The sequence below is a fragment of the Neoarius graeffei genome, chromosome 3 (assembly GCF_027579695.1).
Source record: "Neoarius graeffei isolate fNeoGra1 chromosome 3, fNeoGra1.pri, whole genome shotgun sequence".
NCBI classification, from domain to species: domain Eukaryota; kingdom Metazoa; phylum Chordata; class Actinopteri; order Siluriformes; family Ariidae; genus Neoarius; species Neoarius graeffei.
The window spans coordinates 22,991,882-23,004,887 of record NC_083571.1 but is presented as its reverse complement, the minus strand read 5'-3'; the positions used below and the strand labels follow the sequence as shown (position 1 = coordinate 23,004,887).

General features: G+C 40.4%; 1 protein-coding gene across 1 annotated transcript in view; it reads right to left on the bottom strand.

Moving 5' to 3' along the window:
• rfc1 (replication factor C (activator 1) 1) overlaps window positions 1-13,006 on the bottom strand; it is a 121,225-nt gene that overhangs the window by 17,691 nt on the left and 90,528 nt on the right. The window contains exons 21-22 of the mRNA XM_060916518.1: window positions 6,901-7,046; window positions 3,853-4,066 (exon numbers count right to left, since the gene is read on the bottom strand). Of these exons, the coding sequence (XP_060772501.1) occupies window positions 3,853-4,066; window positions 6,901-7,046 (360 nt within the window). The remainder of the gene's footprint in view (window positions 1-3,852; window positions 4,067-6,900; window positions 7,047-13,006) is intronic.

The window sequence follows — 13,006 nt, the reverse complement described above, 5'->3', positions numbered from 1 at the left end:
TTAAACAAAAAGTATAGCATGTGTGCGGTTTGTGTGTCTAGCAAGTACAAATGTACATGTAATACAACATCAGAGCCTAATCTAGGAATTTGAAAATAGGGGACAGATCCCTCACTAGTTGTAGAAACAGGGGACAGAAAATATTAACATGGGTAAAAAAATATCCCTCATTTGTTCCAGTTAGTGGGGACAGAAAAATAAGTAATACACTGGTAGAGATTTTCAAGAGTACATCTATAAACAGAACAGTTTTATTAATCTTTACTTTTAGAATATCATTAACATAATACTAAATTGAACTTTCAACAAGAAAAATTAAACAAATTACTAAAAAAAAAAAAAACTAGCAATCATGTAGAATGTGTAAGATTACCAGGACTACAAAAATGCAGAAAAATAGGCTTTACTTATCCAAATGCACCTGTTGGTTCAAAAGTTAAAGTGCAGAGAACCTCACAGCACAACATGAAGTTACCTTAAAATATAAATGCCTCAGCTTTCATGTAAGGAAAAAAAAAACTATTAATACTAGTACTGTGTGCAGGCAGTCTCTCCTGAAGACTAAATTAAACAATAATTATAAACTAACAAAATAAATGGCTCAGGCTTCATAGAAGAAAAAAAACAATTTGAACAGAATCTCTCAGTATGATGCTGAAGCTGCCTAAACAATGGAAAATAAAATACCATTTTGGCAAAAATGTTGGCAGCCATTAATTTTTAAGTAAAAAAAAAAATAAAGTGCACACAGTGCTTCACTGTAAACATAACACACTTTCAGTAACAGAATTTAAGCCTATTCATTGCAATGTTGCCAGATGCTGCTGACGTTTTCCAGCCTAAATATGTTCAAAACCCACCAAAATGCACTTTAAACCGCCCAATCTGGCAACACTGCACACATGCTGCTTCTCTTGAACGTATATACGGAAGTAAGGCGGAAGGTAGTTTGTCAACGTCACCGCAAGACAACGCCAACGATTGGTCAAATTTGCGGGAAATTTGCGGTGATTGGATAGAATTGCAACACCGCCCTGAATTCGCGGGGATTGGTTGAATTTGCGTTGATGTTGCAAATTGCGAAATCCTGGAGGCTCTGAATGTTATGTTTGGATGAGACAGATATGCCATGTGCTTTTGGGTATTTTTAAAACACTTCACATGATTGGTTGAGATACACTGTCTTCCGGTTCAGTGACCAATGATATAATAGTTCACAAAACTGTTTTACCCGCTAAATAAACCATTCGGAATACTTCGGTCCTTTCCGATATTTTCCGATTGGTGTGTTAAACAACGCTGTATTTACCGCAGTGCTTGCTAGCTGGTGCTGACAAATTGATACGCACAAGATTCAGTAAAATGCGACTACACGCTCTCTACTTATAAATGCGCGACAAAATGAATAGATACGCAATATCACTCTCGTGCCCAAAAAGTGGATGTGCGACAGACAGATAAAAAACGCGTATTATCGTGTATTACATGCCCTAGATTAGGCTCTGAACATGTAAAAAACAATATAACTAAGTTTTCATTTAAACTTTTAATAAACTTTAATAGAATTAATCATAATTAAAACCATACTATTTTTAAATGTAAACCATACAGCAAACTTACACAAGTCACTGAAACAAGAAACTGAAATCTCGTTCTGAATACTCTTTCATAATTAGGCCACACCAATTTAATTAGTTGGTTCTCGGAATCGCCGCTTGAAAAAAATGCAAAATGAAAAAAAAAAAAAATCTAAATCAAACTCCCGCCAACAGAAAAGGTCACGTGACGTGAGGTCACGTGGCGCCGAAAACCAATCAAATCGCCCCTTTCACTTTAGATAAAGACTTATGGAAGAAACATGCCTGTGGAGGGGAATCCTACAAAGCCTGTGTTTGTGATTGTTAGGATATTCAGCGAACAGAAGCGTAAAATCTCTGACAGGTATATTGAAATTCTGTTTACTGGTTTGCCTGTATTGTCTGGTCTATTTCCACAGCTAATTTTACCATCAGAGCATTTTTTTTTATTTTATTTTGCCCGCTCGCTTCATAGTTTTCCTGAAAAAATCCGAGAACCAACTAATTAAATTGGTGTGGCCTTATGACACTTAACAACTTGAACTTTTTCTATTTAAATCGATCTACTAAAGCTCACTTCACACCTCGTTGCATAGATTACCTGCGTTTTGCCAATTCCAAACTTTTCTTCTAGCTGACGCTGACTTTTACCCGCACTTTCGTTCATCAGATCAATTTTTTCTTTCAAAGACAACTCATTATGTTTTCTACTCATTGCCGTACAAGTCGATCTTAATTTTGTGGCATGACGTAAAAAATTTTGCGGCATGACGTAAACCGGATGTCGTGAAAGCTCTTGTGCCCCGTGTTTTGACACGGGGGGGGCGCGTATTTTTGAGGTTTAATTACATTGATTTGACGGGTGGGACCGAAATTAATGGTCGTAATACGCAATATTGAGGTGGTCGCATTATTGAAGGCCGCGACCAATGAAATATATAAGCAAGCAATCGGGACCGTGAAAAACTGTTCGTAATTTTGAGGTGGTCGTAATTTTGAAGTGGTCGTAACATGAGGTTTCACTGTACAACAAAGAATCCAGTCAAGTTTTGTGAAATTCCTCCAAAAATTGTGAGAGGAGTTGATTTCAGAAGTGAGTACCCTTCCTGGGACGGACGGACATCGCCATGACATAATCCCCCTTCGGGCCTTTCGGCTAGCGGGGGATAAAAATTTATTTTTGAAATTATTTTTCATCAGCATTTCACCCATCTACCCAAGGTGACAATTTCTGATTTAACAAGCACATCTTGATGAAATTGCCAAAGTACAAGTTGGTTAATAATCGAGGGCATAACTCTGGTAAAATCTGCTCAAATTAAACGAAATTTCAATATGCGTATAACAAAGCCTTTTGCCAAGTTTGGTGAAATTCCTCCACAAATTGTGAGAGGAGTTGATTTCAGAAGAACGTACACCCTCATGAAACTGTCAAAGTTATTTAATCAAGGGTCAAAACTCTGGGAAAATTTTCACAAACGAAATTAAATTGCAATATGCGTATTACCGTCATATAACAAGGCCTTTTGCCAAGCTTTGAGAAATTCGTCCAAAAATTATGAGAAGAGTTGATGTCAGAAGCCGAGCGCACCTTCATGAAATTGTCAAAAGTACAAGGTTGTTAATCAAGGGCTGTAACTCTGGTAAAATGTGACTGAATTGAATAAAATAACAATATGCATAATAACGACACATAACGAAGCCTTTTGCCAAGTTTCATGAAATTCCTCCAAAAATTGTGAGAGTAGGTGATTTCAGAAGTGAAACACACTCATGAAATTGTCAAAGTATAATTTTGTTAATCAAGGGCTAGAACTCTGGTAAAATGTGACCCAATTTAACGCAATTACAGTGTGCATATTACCGACAAACAACAAAGAATCCTGCCAAGTTTTGTGAAATTCCTCCAAAAATTGTGAGAGGAGTTGATTTCAGAAGGTGAGCACCCTTCGAGGGAGGGCTGGATGGATGGATGGATGGACGGACAGATATTGCTATGACATGGGCTGCATGGTGGTGTAGTGGTTAGCACGGTCGCCTCACAGCAAGAAAAAAAAAATTAAAAATGTGTTTTTGAGATTATTTTTCAATCACCATCTATCCAAGGTGACAATTTCTGAACTGACAGTAAATGTAAAAGAAATGTTTATTTATGTATAAAAGGTATATGAAACTGAAAGCAGCTATAAAAGCAGAACACGTTCCTGAAACGAGAAGTGTACGACTTATAAAATCGAGGAAACATTAGAAAACCTTTATTAGAAGATCTTCGTACCTTGGAGTCAAGCTTGGAGTACGGGTCTGGCTGTCCACCCCATGTACTGATCTCCATGATGCTGTCAAAATCCTCTTTGATGATGTCGTAGTCATCCATGAGCTTCACACTCTGACTGGCTCCGTCTGTCCCACGACACTGCAGAGGCTCCAGCAGGGCAGAACGCAGGTAGGGCAGGTAGTCTAGATTTACTGCTTCCTTACTGCTCAGTGTCCTACAGAGAAAGAAATATGACTCAGATTGCAGGTAACACAGCAATCTCCTTTTCCTTTCTCAGCTGTTACGAAACTGAGATAATGAACACCTGCCACTACAGATTGCGTCAAGACAAGTGTTCAGAACTGACTTCAAGACATGCTTCTTAAACTACATGTTATTACGTAAACTTTAATGTAAAGAGAGTTTGCAATGATCTTGACCTAGCTTCCACGTTTGACCGATTTCTACGCTCAGCTTTCGTCCATTTGTACGCGTTTTACATCATAAGGAAAATCCATACACTAACATGACAAGGTGTGCGGTGAAAGGAAAACCATCAGGTTCAATAACCGGGTGTGTGATTCCACTTATACGAGAGCAATTTGCTTATCTGTTTATAGCCGTGTTTAATGAAGTGGCTCATCTGTGAAACAAGCCACTTCCGATTATCACTTGTGTTACAGCAGCTACATACAGTTGTTCCCTCACTAGCCTCTCTTTTTGCGCTTCTCTCCAGTTACAAAGAAATTATACAGCGTAAACATCTGTCCTGAAGTTACAGTATCACCTTAGACTGTAACAAAGCAGTGATTATGCTGACAACCATAAAAAGAAGACATGGTCATCACTATCGCCCGCCATGCGCATTTTATGAAGGCCCCTTAACACTTGCGCCCTTATAAGCCCATTGCTTTAATCTTGACTTATGATGTCGTAAGTGCTACGACACCTTCATAAAACGCTACCCAGCTTTTTTCAGTAGTATGAGCATGCAAAGTTTCATTGATGTAGCTTATGTAGTTTCTGAGAAAACTTATCCACTCCTACAAAGTCCAATAACAAAAATCAAGGGCCATAACTCTGAAAATAATCATCTCTCGTAAATGATTTTCGAACTCAAATTAGATCATGAAGAGTAACATGAGCACGCAAAGTTTCATTGATGTAGCCTATGCAGTTTCTGAGAAAACTTGTCCAGATTGAAACGGACAGACTCCATTCCTATATGGGTCTGTCTCAGAAACTGGGTACTGTGGGGGTGCCCCACTAAATAAATATACTCTCAGTCAATAAACTATACGGTTTTGAACGGTGATGTTGGTTTTAATTTGAAATAAAATGATGAAAGAAATAATACAGATAAAACTAAATCTTTGATGTGAATATTCAGAATTTGGCAAAAATTCTGCAAATTTGTGGAAAAACGGCGGCTTAATCCGGGACATGATAAACGGTTGACTACATCGCATTGCCTTAAAAAGGTTGTAGTCCACTGAAAAGTCTACAGTTATCATTAATTGTATTTTAAGTCGTAACTTTATACACCTAAGGATTGGCGTGCTTACAGAATAATCATAACCGGAATAAAACATCGTGCAAAATATTTGATCACCGTTGTAACTCCATTTTCCGCAAACCCAAAACCAATACGATCGTGTGTTTTGATCTAAACGGAAAGCCTCAGGGTCAAGGTCATGACCTCACCAAAAGTAGTAACTTAAAATCACTATGCCATATAAAAATTTAGTTATAAATCTGCGATTTTGTTTTTTAAAATGAAAGCTGAAAGTTAGGTATAGAATATGTTTCTCACGGAATATGTTACGATGGTAGCTGGTCTTGTATGAATTTCTGAGCTATAAAATGAGTTGTGGTCTATTTTTTACCGTAGCGTGTTATTTGTGTGCGGGGAAGGACACACATTAACAATTTGCATGTGTAGAATGGAATTTTCCACTCCAGCAGTTAGAAGTTGATCGCGCTTCCATTTGCGGTCTTTCTGTTACGCGGGTCATCTGTTCGGACGTTATCACTGAAAAGGTGAGTTTGGCAGTTTTATTTTGTTTCAGTCTTGCAGTATAAGGCAATAGAATGCTTCTTTTTCATCTTACTTTCATATTTCGTAGTGTTTGCGTATTTTTGGCCAGCATTTTGCAACCATGGTCAATTTAGATCGAACTTTTGATAGAATCTACGGCCAGTCATTTTGCCCCGCCCCCGCTCCGTCCGGTGCGGTAGTGATGTCCCGTTGCTCGCGCGCCGCAGCAGATTCCCGCGCGACCTTCAGCCGGTACAGTCGCTGTTCTTTTACCACCGCCGTTATTCTCATCTTTCCGGTGCGTTCTTGATTTTTCCAGTGTGTCCTATTTCGCCAAATCAAATACCCAAAATGTATCATATTATTCATATTTAAGTGAATAATCAATTCAGTCATCATAACTTGGCATTTTTAACCCAAGCAATCAAAAAGAGGAAATTTATTCAATATTTTCACTCATCTGTGAAGGAGGGGCTTTAATTCTTCATGATGCAGTTATTTTATATGGAAATCAATTTTACAAAAGCATTTGAATTGTAATCAAAAACGTTTTCCACAGTGGAGGCCAGATATTATCTTTATTCTTATTAAACATGATAAAAGAAACATTGAATGTTAGGTAAATGCAAAAAAAATAGTAAAATTAGAAAATTTTAGTTTCTGAGACGGACCCATATCCCCCTGTGCACTTCGTGGCGGGGGATAATAAAATGTTCTTCCAGAAAACTTCACCACAGAAACAATTACACACACGTTTCATCTGTTTATGTGGAGCATCCACAATACAAATCCCTGTGCAAGTCGTTACTATAGAAACAATAACGTACGCACGCATTGAGCCAGCACCACCCTCAGACCTACTGGTACATCAAATTAACACCTTCTGACAACCAAAAACATTCGGCAGCACTGTGGTACAAGTGTGTCAGAACCCAGTGATGACGACTTTTTGGTCATATGTACATTTCCAACAAGGAACCACAAATGGCTATGAGAGTGCGAGTGCGAGTGTGTGCATGTAAGGTGCTCACTTCAGACTCATGTGTGAGGACAGCTCCTGGACAACACGACTGTGTTTGCTTGTGGATGAGAACTTCCCGAGCCAGCTGGGAAACGCGGGAAACTGACTCATATAACCACGCATCAATTCCCCAGGCAGCACGCTGGCATAGATTGCCTAGATGATACACACAGTTCACAGAATACATATTTAAAAAAAAAAAAAAACTTTAATTCTCTGATCTACATCAGTTCACACCAGTTTAATGAGTTTCATCTTAAGTGGGCAAATCACCATCAGAACCACATAGTCATAATACTTAGGCCGTTTCTATTACACTGGACTAGAAAAATTTGTATTCCTTCATATATAAAAGATACATATTTAAATAATATTGGCTGGGGGATTTTCGTGGTATATCAGATATATTCCATTCAGCTAGCATGATACTGAATGAGTCGAAGACAAGTTGCTGAACGGAATATATCTAATATACCACGAAAAAAGCCATTATTATAATAATCAGGGATCCCAGCAGTAATTGAAAAAAATAGAGGAATGTACGGTAAGAAACTATCAGCAGGGGTCAAGGGGGCTGCAAGCCCCCTGAAGCTGTTGAGATTTTAACATTTAAAGATGCTATAGAACACATTTTTTACATAGATTTAACATAGAAAAGCAACAGAATTTAACAATAATGTGTATCTATTTGATGGCATATTTTGTAATCAATGACATAAGTGGCAAAAAAAATTATTCAGCTATAAAAATTAGATGAAAATGCAGCTTTGAAGAATATACTTCTTCTAACCCGGACACTGTTCCGCTATCTCTTTTATGGACGATATCTTTTTTCCACGACATATTCAAGGCTGTGAAATTGTAAATAAGAAATCCGAGGAAAAGGGGGGGGTCTGGGGGGCACAGCCCCCCCAGCATGGCACCAAGCCGTTTTAGGTGTTATATGGTGTATTCTGAGCATTTCCTGCAAGTAAAAAATTGATCTCAACAAGTAAATATTTGACTAGTCTTGGTCTTCATTTTGCCATATAAAATACCTATCAACAGTTTTCTCTTTTAAAATGAAAGATCCATGTAAAATACCTTGAAATATCTAATAAGTGCCTATGTATTTTATCTCTTAATCAAAAAAGTTTTAAAAAAAGTGTAAATAACAATTTAAAGAAATGTTAATAAAAGAAAACTTTGATGGGCCTTTCAAAATGACTTTGTGAAAAATCATGCTCAATATTTAAGTGAGAGATACCTGTTGTCTTCCAGATTACACTTAATTCTTGTATTATGTCCTGGCTTTTTCCAAGAATCTGTCACAGTGACTACGTTTACATGCACATCCAAATCGAGCTGCTGTCGGTAATCGAGCTGAAGGTCCCAGCAGGGTGCCAGAGAAATCCAATCCTACATGCCCACAACTGAAATCGGGCTATTGTGTGAGGTGCATTGTGCACCCGAGCCACAGGTGGCGCAACACGCCCCATCGTGTTGGTACACTTCCGGTTGTCGTCATGAAGAAGAGCTATTCAAGAGTGTAAACAAATGGCCCTTTTCCACTACCCTTTTTCAGCTCACTTCAGCTCGCTTCAGCTCACTTCAGCCCGACACGGCTCGCGTTTCGACTACCAAAAACCAGCACGACTCAGCTCGTTTCAGCCCTGCTTAGCCCCTAAAACTCGCACCGTTTTGGAGTGGGGCTGAAGCGAGCCAAAGCGAGCCGACTGAGGCTGGAGGCGTGAGCAGACACTCCCCTGTGCACTGATTGGTGAGGAGGAGTGTCCTCACATGCCCACACACGCCCCGCGAGCGCGCTGGGATCTGTAAACACGGCAAACCCGGAAGAAGAATAATTATGAATTACGAGAATTTCTGAAGCCTTATGCGCCTCGCCTCATCTATACGCTCTTGCCAGTATCTGTTGGTGTTGTCGGTGACAACAAGCCACAGCACCAAGACCAGCAACACTAACGACTCCATGTCCTCCATGTTTATTGTTTACTATTCGGGTCGTGAGACTACCGCTTAAAAGATCACTGAATCAGTGACATACAGAGCATCGTGGACGAGTTCACGGAGCGCAAGGCTCGCCGTATGCCCTTCAAATAATGCGCGCAGTAGGCTATTGATGTTTTATTATGAGCCATGTACAGTATGTCGCCTAATGTTTTTTTGTTTCTGAGTTACATGTTCGTTTGAAGGACTTAATGTACAAAATAACATAGTTGCACCCCGTAGTGTTGAAATTGGTAAACACAGTGCATTCAGTGAGGTTTGCACCGCCCTCCTTTTATTTCTGACTCTTCCTGTCACCACTCTGAGCGCTCATTCGTATGCCCTTCAAATAATGTGCGCAGTATAGGCTATTGATGTTTTATTATGAGCCATGTACAGTATCCTAATGTTTTTTGTTTCTGAGTTACATGTTCGTTTGAAGGACTTGATGTACTAAATAACATAGTTGCACCCGGTAGTGTTGAAATTGGTAAACACCGCAGTTGCGGACATTTTGTAGCCTAAAATGATGTTATGATAAGCTTTAATAAAGGGCCCGGTCATTTGCCCCGCCCCCGGCCCGGCTCTGACTTGTTCCGCCACTGTCACTGATGTCACTGTTTGCGCTGCTTAACGACATCACGTGACGTCCACCCACTTTCGCTAACTCCACCCAATGTGTCCACCCACTTCCAGCCAGCACGGTTCAGCGCGGTTGTAGTCGAAATGCAACTTCAATAGCCCCGCTCAGCCCGACTCAGCTCGACTCGGCACGGCACGGCTCAGCCGCGTTTGTAGTGGAAAAGCGGCAAAAGTTATCAGTTCCGTGTTCTCCATTGCGCGTTTTTCTCCCGTCCATGAATTTTAATATATTCAACTCCTTAAGCTGAATGAGCATGAACTCTGTCTCCTCATTGCTCCAGAAGTGCACGTTTCTGCTTGCCTGTGGCAGTGGGGGCGTGGTCAAGCGCCAGTCTGTGACAGGAGGGCGGAGCCAGGGAAGGTGAGTGGCAGAATAACTACACCTGACGGTAATTAACCTGTGTTTGTGTGTATTCACAGTAACCGCGCCCTATTTAAGGAGGCAGAGGGAGAGCAGAGGGGACAGCTCATCCTGGGACTAGAATACAGCGCGCGCATGTGTGTGTGTGTTTTTCTCTCAAGAATAAAAGTAGGCTGTTAAACTGAAAAGTCTGACAATAAAAAGCCTATTAGTACCAGAAGCTTTGTCCTGCCGTCCTCTGTGCTCCACCCACACTTCAGAGAGCTCTATATCACCATTTTCTCTTCTTCGTTTGTTCCTCCTGACCTCTTCTGCTGCTCGCTACTACTGTTGTCATGCCGACCGAGGCTGTTGTGTTTCCCGCTTGTGGTCTCGTCACTCGTCACTTCCGGAAGTAGCTCGACAACTAGCTCGATAGGGTATACATGCACAAAGTAGCTCGGCAGAAATCGCATAAACTAGGTCGTGTAGCTCGATTCCGAGAAATCAAGTTCGGTTCAATTTCAGCCGAATTAAGGTGTATACATGGCATTTTGAACTTCGATTTCAGTCGAGCAACGGCAGAAATTCGATTCTCTCTATGTGCATGTAAACGTAGTGAATGTCTTGTCTACAGAGCAAAAGTTTAAAAAAACGAGTGTTTCTTATCTAATATATTATTTACATCTTTTCTTTTACTTCTGGCTCCTTCTATTCCTCTTTGCATCACTCCCAGCTATTTCTTTCAATTCATCTTTCAGTAAGGCTATTAGTTATTAGTTCTATAGTATTTGCATTCCTCTATTAAAGCTATTTACAAAATGTTCATAGTCTGTCAAACAGCATCTAATGAAAGTCTTTTAATTTTCTTTTCTTTAACACCATCTCTTTCAGTTTTGCAAACTTGTTCTTTTTCATCTTTTCCTTCAGTCTGTCTGTGTGTTCTTTTCTAGCCCTCTTTGCATCTCTCTCAAACACCTCCTTAGCTTTCCTTTTTGATGGCATCTTAACTATGTCTGATCTTACACCCTGTAAGTACAGAATTCACATACGCGGTGCCAGATCACGCAATAGCTATTTTTTAGCTCTGTCATGCACTGAGTCGCAGTCAAGACGTGTTCCACGCTCAGCTGGCATAAAACTCCGCGAGTCCGGCTGTATTGAGCCGCTGGTCTCGTGCAAGGCGATTAAAACCGACTAGACCCCCCCCCCAATGATTTAATGCAAAAATAGACGTTTTGTGAAGATGATATTTTTCGCGACAGAATCCACGGAAATTTCACAGCCCTGCATATTGAATTAAGTTCAACGCATTAGAAACAAAAGCACGAACGGAGTTAAAACACATTTTCTAGTAAAAGGGCGCAGCCATATTGTTTTCTCGTTCTATCGCGTACAGTCTCGCGGTATTTACATCAATTTAACTTCCGAGTGTTCCCGAATGTCAACGAGAACAAACGAAGCTGAAAAAAACATCGCTAAACAAGCAAACCAAATCAGAATGTATTCTGCTGGTCATTTCACTTAAACATATTTTTAACGGATATACAAGAGATTTAAAAAAAAAAAAACACCACCACTTTGGCTAGAAAAATAGCGGAATTCCGCTAAATAGCGGACGTCTGGGATCCCTGAATAATAAAAATAATACGCACACATTCGATGGAACAATTATAGATACCTTTCAGGTGTTCAACGCGTCTTTCTCTTTCAAAATTCTCTCAAAATCTTCCGTATTTAACGAAGCAAACCTGGCGGCCATGTTTGTTTACAAACTGTCACAGTCGCTCGCTAGCGCAGAAGTTTTACATGTAATACGCAGTGACGGTTGACGTTATGCTGTCTTGACAACCATGGAATATCGTAAACCATACTCAACGCTCATTCTCCATTGGGTAGAGTGGCCTAATACACGTAGGATAAGCGATATGCTAACAATACTGCATGCTAACAAAGCAAATGAATGAAACCCGCTAAACGGAATAGAATACATGCTTTTATTCCATCGAAAAAGTGTCCTGTAGGTATAATAATTAAAGAATACTGGCTGGCTTTGGGCGGTGTATCAGATGTATTCCATTCAGCTAGCATGATACTGAACAAGTCGAAGCCGCGTCTTGCTGAATGGAATATATCTGATAGACCACGAAAAAAGCCAGTTATTATTATTATTATTATTATTATTATACATACACTCTCTTCATATCAGCATTCTCAAAGGCCGACGCTAGCTTACCCATGACTCGGTGCTGTTAGCACGGCAGTGCAGTTACCTTCCAGCCGGTGTAGTGTTAAGGCCTCTGCATGCTCTTGCGACAAGGCTTTCGCAGATAGCTTTTCGCAGACAGTTGTAATTTATTGTTGAGCGGGGATAATAGGCGTGCGCGATGTTATTCACCGGCACAACGCAAGGGGGCGCGAAGTCGCTAGGAGTAGTTGGTGGGTGTGGTTAGTGGAGTGTTTATCCTCCGGTTACTTATAATGACTAGAACTGGAGTCGTATAGATGTACGTACTTCCTCACTTCCTCGATCAACCGCTCTTCGTGCTGCTCCATCTTCGCTCGTGTTTTTAAAAATGCCGGTCGTGAAAACAAAACAAACCGGGAAAATAGGGAAGCGGAAGTGCGTGTACAGCGGATGTAGAGTGGACCAATCAGAGCCCTCTTGTCTGCGACGCTGTCTGCGAGGCTTCTGCGGTGGTCACAATTTTTGGGAGGTGCGCGCAGAGCGTCTGCGAAGGTGGGGGGGGCTACGCAGACGCTATCTGCGACACCGTCTGCGAGGACTGGGTTGTCAGCATAAATTGGCCTTTAGCACAGGCCAATGCTAGCACAGTCAAAGCAGATTATTATTATTATTTTTTTCCCTGTGTAATTTACTTAGTTACTTTTAAAATCAACATTGACAGCGACTCTCAATGGTGCGACCTGGCAGCCAAAATTGTCTCAAAGTCTTCCGTTTTTAACGAAACAAATCTCGTGGCTGTGTTTGTTTACAAACCGTCATGGTTACTCGCTAGCGCAGACGTTTTACGTCTCCAACGTGCGTCTTTTCCAGTTTTTCTCTTGTAAACATGCATGAAGAATATATAAGGAAGTTTTGGTAGCCTTTCAGGTGTTCAGTGCATCTTCAGTTTAGTGCTTAATC